At 51.9% G+C, this 22,759-nt stretch overlaps 1 protein-coding gene across 2 annotated transcripts in view; it reads left to right on the top strand.

Moving 5' to 3' along the window:
* Positions 1–18,458, top strand: part of LOC144720072 (plexin domain-containing protein 2-like) — a 41,168-nt gene extending 22,710 nt beyond the window's left edge. For both annotated transcript variants that reach the window (XM_078596551.1, XM_078596541.1), the window contains exons 2-14: positions 941–1,134; positions 5,127–5,267; positions 5,396–5,465; positions 8,455–8,577; positions 10,334–10,452; positions 11,464–11,563; positions 12,245–12,340; positions 13,182–13,263; positions 14,567–14,627; positions 15,720–15,879; positions 16,761–16,799; positions 17,584–17,729; positions 18,307–18,458. In XM_078596551.1, the coding sequence (XP_078452677.1) occupies positions 941–1,134; positions 5,127–5,267; positions 5,396–5,465; positions 8,455–8,577; positions 10,334–10,452; positions 11,464–11,563; positions 12,245–12,340; positions 13,182–13,263; positions 14,567–14,627; positions 15,720–15,879; positions 16,761–16,799; positions 17,584–17,729; positions 18,307–18,417 (1,442 nt within the window). In that variant the 3' untranslated portion in view covers positions 18,418–18,458. The remainder of the gene's footprint in view (positions 1–940; positions 1,135–5,126; positions 5,268–5,395; positions 5,466–8,454; positions 8,578–10,333; positions 10,453–11,463; positions 11,564–12,244; positions 12,341–13,181; positions 13,264–14,566; positions 14,628–15,719; positions 15,880–16,760; positions 16,800–17,583; positions 17,730–18,306) is intronic.
* Positions 18,459–22,759: the final 4,301 nt, after the last annotated feature.

Genomic DNA, 22,759 nt, shown 5'->3' with positions numbered 1-22,759 from the left:
GGTTGTCAAGGGGGCCCCAACTCATAGCTTGGACTAGCGAGGGGGGGCCAAGGCGCACCCTACCCTCGCGCTCGTTACACTGCTGGAGTCGAGTCGAACTAAATGTGGCTCTCCGCTCGCTCAAACAACATTCTGATGGGTTTCGGCGATGTCGGCAGCTCCTGGGCCAGTTGAGGGAAATTCCACGTTCCTATGGTGGGACCCTGCCTAGATTTTTATAAAATGGTCACTGTTGGCTTGGTACAAAATGGTGTTCATTGTAGTGTATGGCCTCGTTGGGCTGTGGATTGCAGAAATAGCTACGGACTCTTGACTATCTGTGCGGAGCTTTGCTTGACCTGCACGCGTTCTGTGACCTGTCCGTGCCATGTGAACTGTGCATGGGACTTCTGACAAAAATTATCCCCCAGTAGAGCCTTAACAGTGTTGGGGCAAGTGATGTTAGCGAGCACCAAATGAAAGACCTCAACAACAACCGAAATTCGCCACCAAGTGGTAGTGACATCACCATGGTGCTTTGTGCCAGGCTATGGTCATTTTAAGGCCACAAAGTGTCGAACGCCTGCTGGCAGGAGGTCACGGGACAGACCCAGGTGCCATGTGTTGACTGAGATGACTGACCAATGCACCACCTGTGCCCCCTAGCCGCCCGGCGCTCCGCTCGTTGTGAGTATCGCTCCTCTGCCTTCTATTGTTGTAGGAGGGCGGCTACCTCCAACTGCCCAGTAGCATCCTTCACGAGCCTCATCCACAGAGGCCGATCTTGACACCACTGGTACTGGTCACGTGACTTTCATGCAGTACGAGACCTCTGAGGCCATGTGAGCCATGCACGTGCCGCGTGACGTGCACCGTGCGTGACCTCTCGCGCCCTTTGTGACCTCTAGCGCACTCCGTAACCTTTTGCGCTCCCCTTACCGCTCGCTCTGTCTCCGCGCAGGGCTGGCGTTTGTGGCGGTCGGGGCAGCCCGGCAGGGTGCGTCGCGCTCCGCCAGGGACGTGAGCCCCCTGCCCAACGCGGCGTCGGCATCGCAGCCGTTGAGCACCGGAGTCAACGACGTGGACGACGACAACGACGACCCCTGGGGTGGCGAGAGCCAGGACGGCGCCGACAACGGCACCGCTCACTTTGAGGTACTGGACATGTGTGGGGTGGGGGAAGAGCTTTTATAGCTCATCGGATACCTCATGATATCAAATATTGCGATTTGTTTTTATTTCTGTATCGCGGCAGCTCGGACCCTTGCGACAGAAGCGCCGCCGATGGTAAACAATGTGGTTTCCAAGAGTGACCAGCGGACACGGACAAATTACTTTACACGCGCAGTGTCTGTTAGTTTTTTAAATTCGCTTGCAGTTACTCGCAGACAGTTGATTTACCTCACAATTGGTTAAAATATCGATGTTCGTTATTCATACTTTTTTTCTCAACTGTGTCAGGTCAAGCAAGAAGGGGGGGAGGGATACATACTCGGTTGAAATAAAATTCAACAAGTGGGGTACGGTAGTTGCCAATAAGTAATATAAAAAAATGCTTTTTTTATAACACGCTTTAATTAAATGTACCATACTAGTAATAGCAGAACTCCACGACTTCAGGAAGTGGCCCCGAGGCTTGCCATAACGTAATGGGCCGTGGTGGTTTACAGCCAACGTGAGTTGAGCGTGGACAATTAGAACGAAGACGAAACATAACATATAAAAAAGATGGTTTAAAAATATTTTTTTTTATGATAGAATATAGTATTGTCTTCGGTAAGACATGAGTATACGAAGTTTGCAGTCGATACCACATTGGGAAGTGTGTTAAAATTGAGTTACAAGATTTGTTGATACGACAAAACAACAGACAGTGAGTTTAATAAAAGCGTGTAATAAAGGTTGACAATAACCACTGATGAAGGGCCGATTTGTGAAATAGATTGTTACCTGGGCATGGTGCGTCAAACATTGAGCCCTACTTCTTATGGAAAAAAAACCCGTCTGCTTAAATTGATGAGGAGGGCACAGTTTGCTCGAATAAAAACGCCACTGTGTCAGATGTACCTGGGCAAGCAAACATTGGAATCCGCGCTAGCCAGGCGATGATGCCATTTTAGTTTTGTGGTGTGCGTTGAACCGTCGACCTCCATGAATGAACCAGATTTTGTTTTAAACCGTAGACAATTGCCTTCCAATTGGACAAGCCACCGCATTACGATTTGGATCATTTTGCAATGTTCCCTGCGAGTTAGCCTAATTTTTTTTAACTGCTCATTCCGTGAACTCAACCGAGGTTGCGTGGTTTTAACGGTGAAATTCTGATGGGGAGGTGGGGAGCCTTGGCTTGGCAGTCCCTGAGGGTGACGGATTAAGAGCCTTTTTATCGTCATTGCTATTAGCATGCCCCCTTGCCTGCTCATTGTCACTTACCACAAGCATGGGATTTCATTAACAATGAAACGTTGCAATGCTGCTCCTTTTTAATGCAGCTGCTAGAAAAGAAAACTGCAAACTCGTTAAGTAACAAAAACAACCTGTGGATTATTCAGTGATGGGAATCGCAGTCGGCGTACAATAGAACCTGCATTTAACAGGCGGCATATTGTGACCTGCGTTCATTTCAGTTTGGTGACGCAGCGCGCTGCCTGGCACAGGCAAAACTGCTCGTCCAAGTGGGGATTTTTTATTTTTAATGAGAAATTCATTTTTTTGGCTTTAAGCTGAACATTTGTTAAGCTGAAACAGCAGGAAATGCTTTCCTTGTCTTTGTACAGTCTGCAGAGCTCAAACACACATGCCTTTTTGGGGGGAGGGGTGTGGGGAGCGAGGCCTCGGCAAAAGGCTCAGGAAGGCTCGCGACCCGAACTCGGAGCCAAGAGAAACAGAGATGTTTGTACTGCTGGGACTGAAACCCCAATATTATGGACGTGTCAACACATTCCTCGGCTCTACATTACGTGTTTATGCGTGGCGTTTTTTTAGATGTGTAGTGATCGTGGCAATATTTATGAGCTTATAAATAGTAAACACTGCAGGCATGAAATGCGTGGATTATATTCCGCTTTCTTTTTTTACGCTGAATAACTACATTTATTTCGGTTCTTGTTTTTTTTGGGTTTAAATTGGAAGTCTTAAGAAGCTTGTAATAATGATGTGTTTGCCGTGCGTTTTAATGACATTGACTCTCAAGCGAACATTAACAAGCCCTTCTGAAGCCTAATTTTTCCACGTGCCGTGGGAGTGGAGACCGTTTAAATCGAACGCTGTAGTGTTGGGTGGAGCAGTGGCGCAGTGCTTTGCTCACCACAGTACCTTGCCGATCTCGCCAAGGAGCATATGAACAATCGCGTGAACTCCGGTCATCCTCGCAGCGGCTTTTGGCTGGCCATCGAACAAAGACGGTCACTGCATCCCCGCACTTTCAGATACGCTTCTGTGGCCGTCTGGAATGCTTTTCCTTGTGATATTTAGAAACCTTTGTCCTTGGCGTGCTTGGCTATGTACAGTGGTGAGAGTTTTAATAAAATACGCACACATGCATACAATGGCGCAATGAACTCTGGCGAGCTGAGATCAATTTTGGGCCACGGCTAACATTGTGGGGGAGGGGAAGCCTTCATCCGGCAGAAGATTGAAAATTTTCCATATATTAAGCGGTCACTCGAAGCGACCTCAAAAGCAGTTTTCAGTGATATCCTCCTATTCCTCCTACCTGCAAATGCCCTTCACACGTGGGTCGATGGTGTTGCTCTACAAGAGCTCCGAAAGTACTTATAAGCAACGTTCTTTTTTCATTTACTAGGTAGGAACCACTGGGCTATATAGCTCTCTTTCAGAAGCGACCTGGCTACAAATCATGACGCAACAAAGTAGATTATCATGCGGAAATTCACAGCCGCCAAATACTCTAAGCGCATGTCGATTCTAAATGTGGAGGGGAAAAACCGGAGGACCCGGAGAAAAATCCACGCGACCACGGGGGAGAGACATGCAAACGCCAAACATACAGCAGGCGTCAGGGTTGGGATCAAACCCACGACCTCCTGCGTACCAGGCGAGGCAGTTAACATCTCGCCACCTAATGTAACCTTCACCCTGCACCGCGATGCCCATCACCAACAAGTCAGGTGAAATTTTACGAATATTACGCAAAAAATTATTTGAGAGCAGGGCTGTTTGCGCAATTGATATGAAAAAAACCCACCGCTCGTTCCGCTCAAGCCAGCAGGCCCTGAGCTAGCGCAGTTGTGCGTGTGGCGACGCCAGCTGGAACGCCACGCGATGCGCAACAGATCCGTCCGTGCGCAGCTGCGTCCCACGCCACTCGTAGCGCCCGATCCTGCTGCGTTGAAAACGGGATTTTGTTTCCGTCGCTTAGATCGTCGGTCTAACGACGCGGTGATTTGAAATGACGACTGCCCGAGGGAAAGGGTGTATCTGCCCGTGGCTGTGGCCAGGTCATCGGCAATTCGCATTATCTGGGTTTACTCAGAATCCTCCCAGCCAGGGACGCTCTCGTCGCCACAGCTGATATACTCAGTCCAGCCACTATCGTACTAGCCCTACCTCTCGCCAGCTACCCATACTAGTGCCCTACCCCTAGCCACAGGTCCACACAGGCAGGAACAATAATCCACTTGCTGCACTGCCATCTAAAACACTGCCCTTTCCCTGCCCCCCCCCTCCCTCGACCGCCGCCTCCAGAGTGGTGGATCGCTGGCTCCGCGCCCCGGTGGAAAATCACCGCTTGGGCGAAAAATCCTCCACGCCGCCAGTGCTCATGTGCCGCGCAGAGCGTTGGGTTAAAAAGTGTGTGGCGAACAGCCACCGCAGCCCCCCCTCCCCCCACCCCACCGGCGGGATCTCGCAGCCAACCTCGATGGCGTTGCGTGCGTCCGGTTTTCGCACAGAAGGCCGCCTTGTCTCCCACGGTCCGGGACGTCGCTTCTCGAGCGCCACCACCGCCGCCGTGGCCGCGGTGGCTTGCACAGGAAGCGTGGCTGCATTGTAAAGTATTTGAAAAATGCCGAGGGTTTCACCACCCAGGAATTTTAAGCCTCGTGCCAATGAACGGATGAATGGAGGAATGATGGACGTTTTATTTATTATTATCATTCTGTGCAAACGCCCCCGTGCGTGGACAGGACAACCACAGCTACTACACTTCGCGAACCTACCGGCTCGCCGACCCGCGCGGCCGCGAGCTCTGGGTCAACATCGACAAGATGCAGAACCAACACGTGCGCGTGCACGGCATCCTCTCCAACACGCACCGGCAGGCCGCGGTGAGGCGCACGCATCGTAGTGATTTGGCGCACTGCGCTACGAATCCAGCGACACGGAGTTTGATTCCCAATCACGACCAATAACAGTGACACGTGTTTGTGTGTTCCGTGGCGCGTGTTCCCATCAGCGGGTGAACCTGTCGTTCCCGTTCCTCTTCTACGGACACCACTTGGAGGAGGTGACCATCGCAACTGGAGGTGTGACCCCATGACCCACCTCCCCAAGCGACCCCCCCCCCCCACCCAGTGTTTGTAGACGCTAATCCCCAGCGGGCTCTTGTGCATTGCGTGTACACGTACGGGCCATTTCGTTAATCCACTCCTGGATGAGGATGTAGCGGGCCTCGGAAGGTGGGTGGGGAGGTGCTATTTAACTGCGGAGCGTAGTATATTTCAGCAATGGATCTCCCTGCGCACTCCCCACAATGTAGGCACGCAGCCTACAGGGCCAGTTTGATGCGCAGGTGTGTGGTCGCCCATCCAAAAGCAACTCTCCAGGCTCAACGCCGCTCTTCTTCTGAGGTCTGATAGTGGGAATATTGCGGGTGAGGCTCAAGTGGACTTCTTGCCTGGTCATCGGTCTCTCGCCACGAAGGGGCAGCTCATAATGGATTATAACAATAATAATAATTGAATGCTATTAGGATTCACGCCATTTTTCATTAAGCAAGGCTATTACGGGGGGCCAGGTGGGCGCTGTGTATCACAGGCTGCAGTAGATCCACAGTAGGGGCAAACGTCTCCATGCGTAAATTCCAATTCCGTAAATTACAGGCAAACTTTTCTAATTCCCGCACCTCCAATTTAGCACGGTTGGCTACAAACGGTGCAAAATAAATTCTACATGCATACAAATTTTGACCACGACACTGGCGCGGGAATCTCTTAACGCCCACCGAGTGAAGCGGGCGTAGTTAACGATGGTAACCGGTGCGGCCTACTGCTGGATTTGAACCGCGAACTTGCGGAGCAAGTGACGAACGCTTGCCGGCCAGGGCCGCATCACCGGCGCCCCCCCCACCCCCCCCCCCCGTGTTATTATCAAGCCTCTGGGAGCTATGCACTTTAAAATCGTCGATGGAATTTATTTATTTCGAACTGCTTTTTGTGTTTAGTTTGTTGTCCTTTCCCCCCACCCACCTCGCACCTCTGATTGGCGCCGCTGGCTACGTACGGTGCGAAAGGTTCTACATACATACATACATGGACCCAGTGGCCTGGTAAAGGCTGGGAGAGAAAGAGGAAGTTCTGCGGGGTGGGGGAGTTGGGGGGGGTGAATTTATGCGCTCGTTGCGACCTGTCAAAGCGTGTTAGGCTCCCTGTGCAGGTCAGCGTGTCAGGTCAGCGTGTCACCGCGGGCGCCCGCGTGCGTACGTGGGCGCACGTGCAAGCGGAGGGAGAAAACAAAACCCAGCGCCACCCCCACCGCGGGGGCGACGTCTGGTGCCCTGGTTCACGGCAGCAGCGGGAAGCGGTCACAGGCTGAACACACGTACTACTAGCGTACCCCTAGCCAACTAGATAACAGATGCCAGTACTAACCCTACTGCTGATGCCACCTCCGGAGTTACCCCAAGGCCCCCCTTTCTCACGATTCGTTCTCTCCAGTTGTATTTGTTTCCACTTCTTTTTCCACTTTTTTCCACTTTTATTTTCTTCGGCCAAATTGAGCAACAACAAAATGTGAGAACAACATTATTGTGATTGGTGCAGTCGTCTGACTGTGCTGGGACCATGGGTTCACTCCATTGGGGGGGGAGTCCCTTGTGAGTTCTGTGGTTTATGGCGCAGTAGGATTACCACATTTCAGTGGTGAGGGTGGCCAAAAAATGGCTTATTGGTAAGAAAAAAAAATCCGATGCATTTTTTTTCTTTGGATCCCCAGCTATATACGATAGCAGGGTCACCATTATAGCAGCTTTTCTGATGCAAAGGTCAATGAAGATGTTGGAATATGTTTGAGTATTTTCGTTTTGTATATGAAACGTGGAGAGGGTATGTGGTGGGTACTGGCCATGCTGGAAACTAGTGGCATTTGCAGTCCCAGGTGATCCTGACCACAATCCCCTTTAGTGTTTGTGGGCGAAATAACCCCAGCATATTACCCTGTGGTATAGCTTACAGCACTGGGTTAATGTTTAGCTCTGAGGTCATGAAAGTAAACATCGGGTTTCTGTTCTCTGGCTGAAGTGTTTGAGTGGGTAAATAAACAGTTTGTTTTTATTGCCCGTCAAACTTGGGCAAAGCAAATACTTGAGTAAACTTTTTTTTCCCACCCCTGGGAGCCACCCGTCATTGCTCTTCAGCAGTGGCCGCGAGCTAACAAAATCTCGCTGCTCATCCTTCGTAGACGGATTTGTAAGTCGCCAAACTGGCATGGATAACCAGCATGTACCATCCCTTCCGTTGGCCTCGGCATCACCTGCATCCTTGTGAGCGGTGTGGTGACGACTGGAGGGGAGGGGCGGGGGAACAGATTTGTCAACCCACCCACACGCCCAATCCTGCATCTGTCAAATAGCTGCCAATCCTGCCGTGCCTGTCACTCCGTGAGACTTGGGAAGAGGAGGCCATATGCATGGAGGTTTCCCGCAGACCCCCTGCGTCAACCTCCGGCCGTGTGTGTAATACTTTGCGTGTCTAGCGCTCGGTGCATTTGGTGCCACGGTAGCGAGATGTTAACTACCTCGCCTGGTATACAAGAGCTCATGGGTTCGATTCCAACCCTGACGCCTCTATATTTAGAGTTTACATGTTTCTCTCCCTGTGGTTGCGTTTAAATTTCCTCCTGGGTTTTCCACATTTAGAAACTTTCATTTAGAGTATTTTGCTGCTGTAAATTCACACAAGCCGCTTCTTTGAGCTATCATTTGTGGTCAGGTCGCTTCTGAAATAGCCAATGAGCTCAGTGGGCCTTACTGGACGACGATTAACATTAGTGGCGGGTGATATCTTAACTTGTCCTGTCTACCCCCCCACCAATATGACCAACTCGCTGTGAGCAGCGCCACTCTAACCATTGTGGCCTTCGTCCAGTCATAGATTGACAGAGGGCTGGGACTCATACAGTCCGGAGATGTCACACGACGCGTGTCGAAATATGTCGGCGCCGGTATTTTACCGCTCCTCAGCGTGTCAGCGGTCGAGGTGAGCTGTCCTTAATGTTCGCGTCCACCCGTCCGGGCAGGGTTCATCTACACGGGGGAGGTGATCCACCGCATGCTGACGGCCACCCAGTACATCGCGCCACTCATGGCCAACTTTGACCCCAGCATCTCCAAGGAGTCCACCGTGCGATACTTCGACAACGGTGAGGGCGCGGGGAACGGACGCGCGGTGCTGCGGCGTCGCAACGGCGGCACGAGTGGCCGCCACCACCGCCAACGCTTGCTCGCTTTCTCGGGCGATCATTTGTGTGACATCGAAATCCAACCGCAGAGTGGTTTCCACGACGAGTGTTCATGTTGAACAGGACCCGCATTATTTATACGCAGTGCCCTTGTTTATATAACAGCTGCCAACTGAGCAGCATTTGTTTAAGGATGCTGACAGCTGATTGAGGCCCAGAAGGTCGAAACTGGTCCAGAGTCTTCTGGACGACAGGGGGGCTCGGGAAGCCACACAAATTCGCATGTTTTCTCATTGAAAATAGGTAAATTTCTAAATATCACCGTCCTGGTCACAAAAGCAAAGTTTGTGGGAAATAATAGCCATTTTCTATTCTTTTGAGGCATAAGCAATTACGAAATAATACTTACTACCCAGGAACAACAATTGTGTTACATCGTGTTATTCTCCGGGCCCTCCATTTTTACCCTCCAAATTTAGAATCGACATGCGATTAGAATATTTGATAAGCCACTTCGTTGAGCTATCATTTATGTTCTTATGTTTTTTCGGTAAAGTCACGTAGGTAAAAATTTTTAATAAAAATTAATAAAAGTAAAATAAAATAAAAATCACGACGTTTCGGAGGCAACACAAGCTTCCGTCTTCAGGAAGCTTGTGTTGCCTCCGAAACGTCGTGATTTTTATTTTATTTTTATTTTACTTTTATTAATTTAAATTTTTTACCTACGTGACTTTACCGAAAAAATCTAAGAATATAAATACTTGCAGTCACGAAAGCTTCAAACCTAGAACTATCATTTATGGCCAGGTCGCTTCTGAAAAAGAGCCATACAGCTCAGTGGACCTTACCTGGTAAAATAAAAAATAGTTTTTAACAGTATTTTAACGTCTCGCCACCACGGCGCCAACGCGTTAGCACACGAACAGCAGGGTCGGTACCGAGGATGCGGCCAGTGCTGGTGTCGAGTGAACACTTCGGCTGCAGTCCAACGTCTCTAGCCCGTGATGATGGAGTTGGTTTCATTTGCCCCCCCCCCCCCTTCCGCCAACCTCTACAGTGCGGTGCTGCCGTTGTTTCCCCCTACGTCCATTACCACCTTTTCTGTGTTGCGGGAGATCATTCTTTCTGCCCCTCCCTCCTAATGCCACCCTTCCTCCCCCTCACCCCCATCCTATCTACCTCTCCATGCATCTCTCCAACCATCCAACCCACTCATCACTCCCAGTCTCTCTCTCTCCGTCTCTCTCGCCACTCTCATTAATTCGTTCACGTGTTCACCCGTGCACCCGCTCATTAATCGCTTTATTTATGGAGTGCCCACCGCAGACTCCTGTCCCCGACGCTCTTTGTCTCTTTGTGTCGCACGGAGCTGGGCAAAAGAGCAGGTTCCGTCAAACGCACGGCCGTCGCGAGCATTCGGGCTGCAGTTCTCTCTCTCTGTGGATGAGTGTGCAGTTGAAACAACTGTTTAACGAGATGCAGGAATTTGCTTGGTGAATAAGAAAGAATAGAGAAATGCATTGTCCCAAATAATTTTGAGATGTCTCAATGTCGGCTACCTCCCGGCGGTGGCAGTAGGCAAATGCTGCCGTCAGCATTACTCTGCATGGCAGGGGGTGGGAGGGCCAGCTGTCAAATAATCAAATTTGGTCACTGTTGTTGAGTGTTTTGCTTGCTCCCCCCCGCCTTGTCGTGCATCCCCGGGCGAGTGCAGGCACGGCGCTCGTGGTGCAGTGGGACCGCGTGCACCTGCACGACAACCCCGGCGCTGGCAGCTTCACCTTCCAGGCCGCGCTGCACAGCGACGGCCGCATCGTCTTCGCCTACAAGGACGTATGTCCACTCTCCGTCCCACCGTCCGTCTTGCTGTCTGTCTGTCCGTCCATCCTCCGTCCCACCCTCCGACCCACCGTTAACCCCACCGTCAGTTCGTCTGTCGTGTTGTGCCATTGTCGATGTGTCTCATCACAGGCCTGTGTCTGCACGTCTTAAGTCCGTTTCTGTACATGTCCTTCTGCCTGTCCGTTGGGTTGCTTTATCGTAGCGTCCATGTGTCTAGGTTTTCAGTGTGTCTTTGTCCAACTGTCATTGAATATATATATCAGTGTCTGTCAACACATGTTTGCCATTGTCCGTATGCCCTGTTTGTTTGGTTGTCTGTCTAAGTATCTTTTGTTATTTTTGCATCTGTTGGTTTTTATGTCTGTCTGCCCGTGTCTTCCAGTCTATATCCTGTGTGTTTGTCCGGTAACCCATCTGCCTGCACTGTCTATGGGTAGTCTGCACGGTCTGTCTGTCTTTAAAATAATTGGCAACCCTCTGCAATGTTATGACCCGACCAGTGCTGCCCCCTGCTGTGTTGAATAGAGTTCACGTGGGGTTCATTGTGGGATAATGACAAAACAGTTGTAAAAACGATAGCTCAAACATTGCTTCGGCAATTAAATTGGCTGCTTTCAGTCACGTGACCTCTCTGATACGGAGGAGGGTTGCAGTGCCCCGCAAGACCTCTGGAGTCTGCAGCTCTTGACGCCCACAAGCCATCTCTTCTCCCAAGTTCATCCTGCTCTGGCTATTCCATGCTTTGGTTACCCCTGCTATGACCAGGCCTGCCCCTATCGCAACCGCCTACCCACATCACTACCACAACCCCTAACCTTAATCCCAAACCTACTGTAACCACTACCACCTGTTTTGCACAACCACACCACCACTTTTAATAACAACCCTAACTCTTTATTTCAACCACCATCATAAGTATAATTGTTGTGAATCGCCTTTTGAATAAGGCGCTTTTCCGATGAGGAATTTAAACAGCCACTGGACTCTCCTTCCCCTCACCAGATCCCAGTCCCAGTCACGAGGATCAAGGGAGACAACCACCCGGTGAAGGTCGGCCTGTCGGACGCCTTCATGGTGGTGGAGAGTCTCGGCGCACTGCCCAGTACGTCCCCCAAGCGTGGGGTTCGCTATCGTCGATGGAATCGTGCATCATTAAATTCCTGATTTGGTAGGGGAGGGGATGGGCGACTGCACATTTCGCTTAACGTGCTGATGGCGACGAATGCCTGTTATCCATTTGTCAATCCACGGCTGGATGAGGGATTTCCGGGCGGGGGGGGGGGACATAGACAGGAATGGAGGAGCACTGCACTCTATGGAGGGACTCTACACCTGATTACACCAATGGTACAGTCCGGTGAAATAAAATTGGTTTCCAAATTGTTTTTTTTATTAAAATGAACACTTATGTTGTGATTACCGCCGCTGGCAACTCGTCAGATGTGGTGCCCGTGGTGAGCGCCGAGCGTTTTTAAAGGTCGCACTTGCCTCAAATGAACCACAATACCTTGCTGGTCTCGTTAGGGAGCATAAACCATCGAGCGATCTACAGTCATCCTCGCAGCAGCGGCTTTTTGCTGACCATCGTACAAAGACGGTCACCGCATCGCACGCTTTCAGATGCGCTTCTTCTTGAAATAATTTAGATTCCAAACTAATTTCTCGAACTGATATGTGTTTAGTTTGTCTTGCAGCCCCTGCAGCTCCGATTAGCATGGTTGGCTACGTACGGTGGTGCAAAAGAAGTTCAACACGTACGTATGCGTGTGCGCTGTGTCCCCAGTTCTGCGGCGCCGGACGATCTACGAGTACCACCGCGTGGAGCTCGAGGTGGTGAAGGTGACCAACCTGACCGTCATCGAGATGGCGCCACTCCCCAGTGAGTGCTCTCCCTCCATCCTCCACCCTTCAGTCCCCATCCCGCGTTCTTGGCAGTGACACGCGCACCTGTCTCCCAAGCTACAGTGCATTGTGGGTAAAATTGAATTAAGCAAAAACTCCACTCTTTTATTTTACCAGGTAAGGCCCACTGAGCTACATGGTTATTTTTCAGAAGCGACCTGGTCACAAATAAAATGATAGTACAATGAAGGGACCTATGTGGAAATATATAGCAGCCAAATAGTCTAAACGCGTGGTGTTGATTCTAAATGTGAAGGGAAAAACCGGAGGACCCGGAGAAAAATCCACGCGACCACGGGGAGAGACACGCAAACTCCAAATTTACAGGTGTCCGGGTTGGCATTGAACCCACGACCTCCTACATACCAGGCGATGTAGTTAACATCTCACCACCACGCTGCCCCAATGTGGCCCAGTGGTAGCGCGTTCGGGACTTGTAGCAGACGTTCGCAGTTTGATCCCCGGTCGTCGCCCTGGTTAATACTGCGGATGTATTCACCATAAAAACCACACGCTGTTCACTTCATGCCGGTGTCATGGTTCAAATTTGCCCAATTGGGAAAAATGACTCGTTAGATATTTAATTAGGTAAACCACAACGCAAGATTGTCCCCTTACTGGCATACTTTACTCGTCTGTCCGTGTGTACGGTGCGAGCGAGCCCATCGTCTCTCTGCTGCAGTGGCGATATCGTCCGTCTTCCCGCACGTGACGCCGCGGGTTCCCAGTGTCGGGTTGCAACTTGAAATTCAAAACTTGGACGGTTAAAAAAAGATACCACTCACCGCCACCCTTTACCCCCACCCCTCACCCCGCAGCGTGCCTGCAGTACACCAGCTGCAAGGGCTGCCTGACCGCACAGACCAGCTTCAACTGCAGCTGGTGTGGTCACCTCCAGAGGTGAGCTTGCTCCACTGCTGGATGACCCCCACCACCGCTGGCACCACCATGCCGTGCGAGTCCTTGGGATCATTTAACCACCGTGACCACGATGGCCAGTGTTTTTTTCCTTGCCTGCTATTCAGGAGGTCGTGGGTTCGATCCTGACCCTGACGCCTGCTGTATATTTGGAGTTTGCGTGTTCTCCCTGTGGTCGCGTGGATTTTTATCCGGGTCCTCCGTTTTTTCCCTCCACATTTTAGAAACATGCATTTAGTATATTTCGCTATGAATTTCCACGTGATAAGCCAATTCGTTGAGCTTTCATTTGTGGCCAGGTCACTTCTGAAAAGAGCTACATAGCTCAGTGGGCCTTTCCTGATAAAAATAATAATAGTTTTTTGTGAGTTAGTTGATTGTGTGGTTAATAGATCGCAGTCGACGTTGCTGATATTCTGCGTCCAAATCCTTGGTTTTGGCCTCCCGTGATGTAAACCGGGTTCTCAAGGGTTGCGAGTTTGTAGTCTCAGCCCAGTTAGCCAATCATGTTACTCAATGCGGTTTTTAGTATTAATTTACATTTGTAAGGTGCAGTTCATCTGTAGATCCCAATAACATTTTTATTAATTTAAGCTAAATTGCATCTGAGTGGGGAAAAATTATAAAATGTAGCATTGGCTGCCATGTCACGAACTTTTCTGTAGCAGATTGCGTGGGGTTTCAGAATCTTTATTTATCCTGGAGAAATCCACAGATATCCTGGGTTTACTTTATTTTGCATCTTTGTGGTGCGGTTGGGTGGCTCCTGATTGGAAGGTTGCGAGTTCAACTCCTCGCCCCAGGGTTCACTCAACGCTCCTTCCTCCTCCTCCTCATCGTCCATCTGGGTCGCGAGGACGAGGGACAGTGCTGTTGCAAGTCGGCCGCGGCTGTGTCCTGCTATGAGGAATGTGAAATTTCCAACGCCGTCTCCGGGGGGCTATAAACAGGAGACGAGCCTCTACTCGCTGCCGCCTCCTGTGAGGTGCTCAAGAAGTCTGCCTCGGATATCCAAGCCAAGTGACTGCTGCGCCCTGCGCTTGTAGAAACCAGTGCCACCGGCTGTGGGCCCGCTAGCGACTCCACGGGTTGCAGGAAAACAACATTCCGAGCTCCTGTGTGGTGGGATGCCTGGATGGAGAAGTGGGCCAGGGATGGGGGTCAGCGGGTGCGAGAAGGGGGAGGGGGGATGCGGGCGGGTGGGGAAGGGATGCGGGGGGGGTTGGGTGGGGTTGGGGGGATGGTGTCAGATGCCAGCTGATCCAGGCGTTCGCTGTCCTTGCAGGTGCTCCAGTGGGTTTGACCGCCACCGTCAGGACTGGATTGACAACGGCTGTCTGCAGGAGGTGCCGTCCAACTATTCTTTTCTTCTGCTGTGCCCACAGTCTGGAACTCCCCTTGCCCCAGCTATCCGTGCTATGAACTCTTTCTCCCTGTTCAAGTCCAGGCTCTCAAGGGCTTTTTTTTTGTGATACATAGGCCCACTGTTTCTATAGAGTGGCGCGTGCATGTTAAACGCCCTCCAAATCCACTGTTGATTGATGAAATAATGAGAATAGGCTTTACTCATCCTGGCAATGGAACGGGAGGTGTTAGGATGTTCAAACACAAAATAGATACATTTTGCAAGGTATCAAACAAACATGATCTTCTAATGTATGCACATGAGGCTGCCTTGTCTAACCACCGGTGTTTGCACCGTTTCATCTTTTGGTGTTCTCTGGTCTAAGACGATGCACGTATCGGAGCATGTATAGCTCTGGTTGAGCAGGACTACACGTTAGTTGCCGGTTGCTGTGGTGCAGGGGTCGGCAACCTACGGCTCCGGAGCCGCATGCGGCTCTTTACGGGCTGCTTCTTGACGATATGTACGTATGTACATAGATGCATTGCGGCTCTTGAAATACTGAATTTTGTACCGAATTGGAAAGAAATGGCTCTTCTTGTTATTTTGGTTGCCGACCCCTGCTGTGGTGGATGCATCGCCCACAGATGCCACTGGGGGGGAGGGGGAGCGGTTTCTTATCGCATCGCACGGCGGGGGAGGTGCAGCAGCGGCTTGGAAGTCAGGAGGTCCTGCAATGACCCCTGTCGATAATTATCAGACCAGTTGCCACAAAAGACAGCTCAACGGAAGTGGCTTATCGCGTCGAAATTTATAGCGGTAGCCAAATACTGTTAAGTGCACATCGGTTCTAAATGTCGAGGGAAAAATCAGAGGCCCCGGAGAGAAAAATTCACGTGACCACGGGGAGACGCACACAACAGGCGTCACGGTCCAGATCGAGCCCACGACCTCCTGTACACCAGGCGAGATAATTAACATCTCGCCACCGGGGTGTTCCACCGACCGCGCCGGGTGACCGGGAACCCGCGTCTTCTGTGTACGTCTACCACGTGTGACGACCGCGCTCGTGTCGTGTGTGCGCTCCGCGCAGTTACGCGAGGAACAGTGCGAGGAGGAGGAGGCGGCGGGGGGAGCAGCCGGGAACTCGAGCGACGTTTCGCCCTCGGGGCCATCTGCGCGGCAGAGCACCCAGCCCAGCTCCACCGCGGTCTCCACCGCCAACACGGCGACCACCAGCTTCGGCCCCAGAGGTAACGCGGCCGCTCCGTGATGGCCGCCCACTATTGCGCCTCCTGGACCAGCTGGACCAGCGACGAGCTGTAGAAGTCCGTTGGTTGATGTTGATTCTTAACGCCCAGTCGCGAGATATTAGCTCCTTTGTCTGGTATACAAGAGGTCGATCCTGACCCACTGATGTGTGTTTATTTGGAGTTTGCATATCTCTCTCCCTGTGGTCGCATGTATTTTTCTCCGGGTCCTCCTGTTTTTGCCTCCCACATTTAGAATCAACATCGTGCGTTGAAAGAATTTGTCTGCTATAAATGTCTACGTGATGAACCACTTCATTGAGCTATGATTTGTGGCCAGGTAGCTTCTGAAAGAGCAACATTTCTCAGTGGGCCATACCTGGTAAAATAAAAAAAGTTCAGTTTTAGTCTACTTCACTATCATACCGGTTTGTTAGATAAAATTTGATTTAATACACTTGTTTACCCAAACGTATTAAAGCCTCTATTTCAGAAGGATCTTAAGTTATCTCGGTAGATGGCTGTGTTGCTGCTGTGCGTGATCCCTATTTGAGAAATTTGTGGGTAACTTTCGATGTTTGGACCATGATGCTCGCACACAACACTGGCCTACTCTTGCAAATGGCTCCATGGGATATTAACCGTCCAGCATTGGGATCTTTTGGTCGACACCAGCGAACATTTCAATTATGGGTGCGAACCGGAGAACCCGGAGGGAACCCACGCAGGACATAGGGAGAGAACATTCAAACTCCGCACTCATGCCGGGTGTCAAACTCAGTCCCTTTCTTGTCGTTAGACAATTTTTACTTCTGCACCAGTCTGCTTGCCCTCTGTGAAACCCCCTCATGTGCCTGTCCGTCCTGTGGTCTGCTCTATTTCAGATGAAGGCAGCATGTCTCTGCATCTGAAGAAGTCTGCCAGTAAGTGCTTCTCTTGTTTGGCGAGTTGGAATGGGATGACAAAGGTGGAGTCTGAGATGGGCGTACACCTGTGGTGCAAGCGCTTTAGAGACTAGGGGTTGGTGTAGCACGGAGAGATTTGTGAAACTCCCAAAATGGGGTTGTGGCCCACCTGCCCTAGAGGAGTTAATTCTTGTCAGCCCGGTCGCATATCGCTATACAACATAATTGATGAACAGCTGAACAGGAAAAAAATCCAACTCTTGAGAATAAACACGAGTTCGGTGTTCACTTTATTGCCACCAAGCAACTACTGTCTCTACGTAGCTAGGCCACGTAATGAGAATGTGAGACCCTGATCTATCCACGACTGGATGAAGGCCCTCCCCAAGCCGCATCGCCGCCTCTCGCGATGCAGCGATCCGCCGGCTCGTGCACACGGGGGGGCCCGCCCAACCCGTCGCTCCGTAGGTACAGCGGGACGTCCCCTCGTCCGCCGCTAACTAAAACAAAACTTTTTATTTTACGAGGTGAAGCCCACTGAGCTATGAAGCTTTTTCAGAAGAGATCTGGGCACAAATGATAGCTCAACGAAGTGGCTTATCACGTGGACATTTATAGCAGCCAAATAGATTCTAAATGTTGAGGGAAAGAACCGGAGGACCCAGATAGAAATCCACGCTTCCATGAAGGAGAGGCACAAACTCCATAGAGGCACCGGGGTTGGGATCGAACCCACGAGCTCCTGAATACCGAGGCGAGGTAGTGAACCTCTCGCCACCGTGTACCTCCTCCTCCCCCCTAGTGGAGAGCTACTCACACTCCCCATCGCTCTACGTGGGCTCCGTGCTGGGCTCGCTGCTCGCCGTGCTCATCTTGACGGCGCTGTCGCTCATCGTCCTCTACGTCTACCGGCACCCCACGTCGCCCGTCGGCCTCTTCATCATCGAGGTGAGGCTCGTCCGAGGCGGCCGCCACTCGCCCCGATGGTCCCGCTGAGGCTACACGGGGTGGGGATCTTTGTGTGTCTGTGTGCACGTCTGCGGCGCTCGCGGTAGCACAGCGGGTTGGCGCTACGAACCCGTCCACCCGAGGTTCGATTCCTGCTCACGGCCAACACCAGTGACGGTTATCTGAAGTGGTCATGTGCCTCCCCTAGGTCGACTCGGCCTCAAATTAGTACCTGGTGCTGTGTGTAAACTTCACTACTGGGGATACAAAGGCGGCCGGGCGTTGTAGGCCACCCACCCCCTTCGTAGGCCGTGCCAGCCTTAATAGGTGCTCGCAAACAGCACTTTCCCTCAACAGTCTGTCCAGGATATATGGGGGGGGGGGGGGGTGCGGATCTATGTCTTTGTTGGGTGTGGTATTTGCACTGCAGTGGAGGCAAATTTTGCATGGAACCCCTCCCCCACCCCCGCTCCCCCCCCCCCACCCAATTCCAAATCGTGCTTAATCTGTGCAGCGGCTGTGCGACCGCGTTGACGCATGTGTGTGCTCTGGTGTTGCACGTTGCGTTTGTGTGCAGCACCGGCCCAGCCGCTGGCCGTCGATGCGATTCCGCCGCGGCTCGGGCCACCCGTCCTACGCCGAGGTGGAGTCTGTGAGCCTCGAGAAGGACTGCTTCGTCGAGTCGTAACGCACGCCCGCCACCCTACTGGGGAGGAGGGGGGCACGGTGGTGGCGGTGGGGGGGGGGGGGGGGTTGGCACGGTGGGGAGGGTGGCGTGGCGGGACGGTGTCCGTGGAGGAGGAGGAGGGGGGTAAGGCAGCGTTTTTAAAAGCGGCCAGTCCTTGTGCCCGGCCACGGTCCGTCATTTCCACCTTCGCCAGTTCCCTCCGTTGAACAAAAATTAAATTGACATTCAGTTGGTTCACGCCGCACGTGCCTGACGCTTGAGGGAACTCGTGCCCCTTCATGTTAAAGAGAGCCGATTCAAATTCACACCGAGATATTTTGCGCGAGTGTGTGGCGCCCCTTGCCACGTAGAGGGTGCCGGTTCATGTGAACATCATCAAACCTAAGTCGCATGGGGACATGTTGATCAATCATCTGGTGTGTGCGGCGCGTCACAAATACATTTTGATTCGGGATGGAGGAGAGGTGGGGAAAAGTCTGAAAGGCCCATGGTGGTGGGACAAGGCGAGAGTGGGAAAGGCTGGGTGGGGGTGGAGGGGGGGGAGAATAGGGGGGGTGGAGGGGGGGATGGGGAGCGTGGAGGGGGGGGGGAGGGGGGTTGGAGGGGGGGGGAGATGCCTCTGTGATTAGCATGCTCTGTCCACTGCTGGGTGGATGTGAGCCCGGGATTGATGCATGGCTATCTTGGGTGATCGCCCAGCCAGCGCCCTGCTAATGGATTTAATGGTTCCCGCCGGATGGGGGATCCTTTGCCGTGTCGCCGAGCGGTTCGGTCCGACGCGTCCGTCGCTCCCGCAGGATGCACTGCGCGAGGCTTCACACGCAGAGCCGGCGCGCCGTGTCTGTCGCTTTGCCTGCTGGGGGAGAGCATGGCGGCGTGCTCGCTCTGCACGGGAAGCGAGGCGTGCGGCGGCGCGAGTTGGCACGGAACGACGCTACGTGTACGGCACACCGGCAAGCGTTCACCCGCGCACCCTTGCAAGCGTTCACCCGAACACTGGCAAACGTTCACCTGCACCCCAAGCGCAGATGTGTGCACACGCACGGAGCATAAAGTTGAGAGCACGCGCGCACGAACACGCAGCACACGTTTTTGCACAGGTTCACAATCACAGTTTGAATCGATTTGAGCACGGTGTGGATTTGAACACTGCACGGATTGAACACGACTTGGAATTGCACGGCACTTGGGTGCGGGGCACAAGCACACGTTTTACATGCATTCGTAGACTCCGTGTTGACTGCGCCGTGGCTCGGGAGGAATGCGTGCCGCTCGCTCGCTCGCCCGCGCGGAGAGGAGTGCAGCAGCAGACGCTGCTGCTTGTGGGGATGGATGGCGCCACCGACGCTCGCTTGGTGTGGAAGTGCCTTGTTAGTTTTTTAGCCGACGGCCCAAGCGGTCGCCCCGTCTGTTTACGGACGCGCGCCTTACCTTGTTGTTAGAGGAGGAGTATCGACGGGGATTTTTTTATTTTACACATGCTGTGATGGACTGATGGGTTTTATAACGAACAAAACGACAACAAAAACGATCGCGTAAACGTTATCGTTGAGTGTAAAAAGTAAAGTGTGGTGCATTCCATGGCAGTCGTTTGATTCGGCTGTGGTTAAGGACTACAATATTTTTCTGGGGGGGGGAGGGGAGCGGGTTGGTTTCGGCTGTCACCCCCTCCCTCTTGTCCATGCCCTCACGCGTCAATACGTTTTTTTAAGGAGGGTGGCATCGCACTCCCATGGAGAGGGGGAAAGGATGTACAAATTTAGACGGTGTAGATTTTAACAGTGAGAAGACTGATTGACGTTGCTTTTTAACCACGTGTTACTGACTTTTTAGAGTTGTGGAGTTCGTTCGAGGGAGATATTTTAAACGGTACTTTAACCGCCCTGCTTTGGTTTAAAATGTTTTAACATTTTCACGGTTGTTAGAATGAATTGAATATCAGCTCGGGGGGGGTTGTAAGGTACATGGCGAGGATGATTGGGGAGACGTGGTTTATTTTGTAAGGCTCTGCTTCGCCACGCGTGTTTTTACGTGGCGTTTTAAACGTTTTTAACTGTTCATTCTTTGCTTTATGCAGTACCGAAGATTCCCGTTTAGTCGTTCCACATGGTACGATGGGGGTAAGGGCTTGGACAATGCAGTGTCGTTCTTTACACATGTATATATTCTTGTAAACAACCTGGCTGTAAATAAAGATTTTACTCTCCCTATCGCAACACAAACCGAACTCAAATCGTCGAGTGTTTTGTCCCAGCGTCCGTGTGTGCGCGTGTGTGTGTGATGGGGGAGCGGTCGTGTAGCGGTTAGCGCGCTGCGCTATGAACCCGGCGACCCGGGTTCGATTCCCGCTCATGGCCAACACCAGTGACGAGTATCTGAACCGGTCCTGGGCCTCCCCTATGTCGACTCAGCCTCAAATGAGTACCTGGTGCGATGTGTAAACATCGCCGCTAGGGAGTCAAAGGCGGTCGGGCGTGGTGCTGGCCTCCCACCCCGTCGTGTACCGTTGCGGCCTTCATAGGTGCTCGCTAACAGCACTTGCCCCTACAGTCTGCTAAGGCTATATGGGGGATCTTTGTATGTGTGTGTGTATATGGAACGGTGTCGCCAGTGGTTGCTGCTGCGCTACGAACCCAGCAACCCCAGTTCGATTACCACTCACCGCAATGCACGGTGACGATTTTCTGAACCGGTCCTGGGTCCCTCCCCTCTAGGTCGACTCGGCCTCAAATGAGTACCTGGTGGGATGTGTAAACATGAGCACTGGGGAAAGAAAGGTGGCCGGGCGTGAAGGATGGCATGGCCACGGACTTCCTCGTGTGCCATGCCATCCTTCATCAGTGCTACTCGCTAACAGCACTTGCCCTAAGCCTATTATGGCTGTACGGGGGATGTTTGTGGGGAACTATGGCGCAGCGGCTCACGCGCTGCGCTACGAATCCAACGATCCGAGTTCGATTCCCGCTTATGGACACGTATTGATGGTTATCTCAGTTCTGGGCCTCCCCTTGGTCGACTCGACCTCAAATGAGTACATGATGTGGTATGTAAACATCGCCTCCGGGGAGACAAAGGCTGCCGGACATGGTCCTTGGCCACCCCCTCCCCTCGTGCCCCATGCCCCAGCCTTCATAGGCACTGTTCGCTAACAGCACTTGCTCCAACAGTCTTAAGGCTATATATGGGATCTTTGGCTTTGCCTCTGTGCCTGATTCATGACGTCCGTGCCAAATAGCGTGTGGTGAAGACGCGATTGTTGTCTGTGCTGCGTGTAACGTTTTTGCGTTTCTGCTGGTGTAGCATCTTAGCCACACTAAGTGAGTGTTAGTGTGGGGAATATTTTAAAACTTGGCGACAATTTTGTGTTTCTCATTTGAACATGCCTAAGTTACCTGTAAAGGTGATCTTTCATTATCGGAGTGTAGATATATGTTTTTAAATCAAGAAATGGCATTGAAGATGGGTGAACTCAACCTGGCATAGCTCTGTGAGAGAACAGTCGGTGGCACTCGGAAGTCGGCTGGGGTGGTTCTCAGGATGAAGTGGACCGACGGCCACGATCGAGATGAAGGCTGCACCACTTCCACTCGCGCAGGGAGATGCAGGGCCGTATTGTCCAGTGGCGGCTCCTGCAAAATCTCTCAGGGGGGGGCAAATGTCTGGATGATTGATAAGGATAAGGTCCACCCATGCAATGAATAAATTAACAGCTTAAGCATGTAAAGGCAACTTCACTTCTTTAATATTGTAATGTAGTAACTCCACGGGAGACGACTTCACGGGTAACACACTCTTTATTTTATCAAACTTGGTTACAGGTGACTAACACCTACTTTGTATCTCGGGTGACAAACACCCACTTCGCTACTTGGCGACTAACGCCCACTGAGTTACTCGGATGACCAACATCCACTTAGTACTCGGGTGACAAACACCCACTTAGCTACTTGGCGACTAACGCCCACTGAGTTACTCGGATGACCAACATCCACTTAGTACTCGGGTGACAAACACCCACTTAGCTACTTGGCGACTAACGCCCACTGAGCTACTCGGATGACCAACATCCTCTTAGCTACTTGGCGACTAACGCCCACTGAGCTACTCGGATGACCAACATCCACTTAGCTACTCGGCGACTAACGCCACTGAGCTACTCGGATGACCAACATCCACTTAGCTACTCGGCGACTAACGCCACTGAGCTACTCGGCTTCACTAGGTCTTCAGCTCCGTCTTCGGGTATTCAACTGGGTAACTCTCCCCGAGTGCTCTCGCGCGTCCCCCTTTATACCCCACCTGCGGACGTCGCTGCGAGCACCCACTTATTCGACCAATCGCC

Source organism: Lampetra planeri, chromosome 1, assembly GCF_965212315.1.
Source record: "Lampetra planeri chromosome 1, kcLamPlan1.2.h2, whole genome shotgun sequence".
NCBI lineage: Eukaryota > Metazoa > Chordata > Hyperoartia > Petromyzontiformes > Petromyzontidae > Lampetra > Lampetra planeri.
The sequence above is the reverse complement of the archived record's forward strand: the minus strand, read 5'-3'. Positions and strand labels throughout refer to the sequence as shown.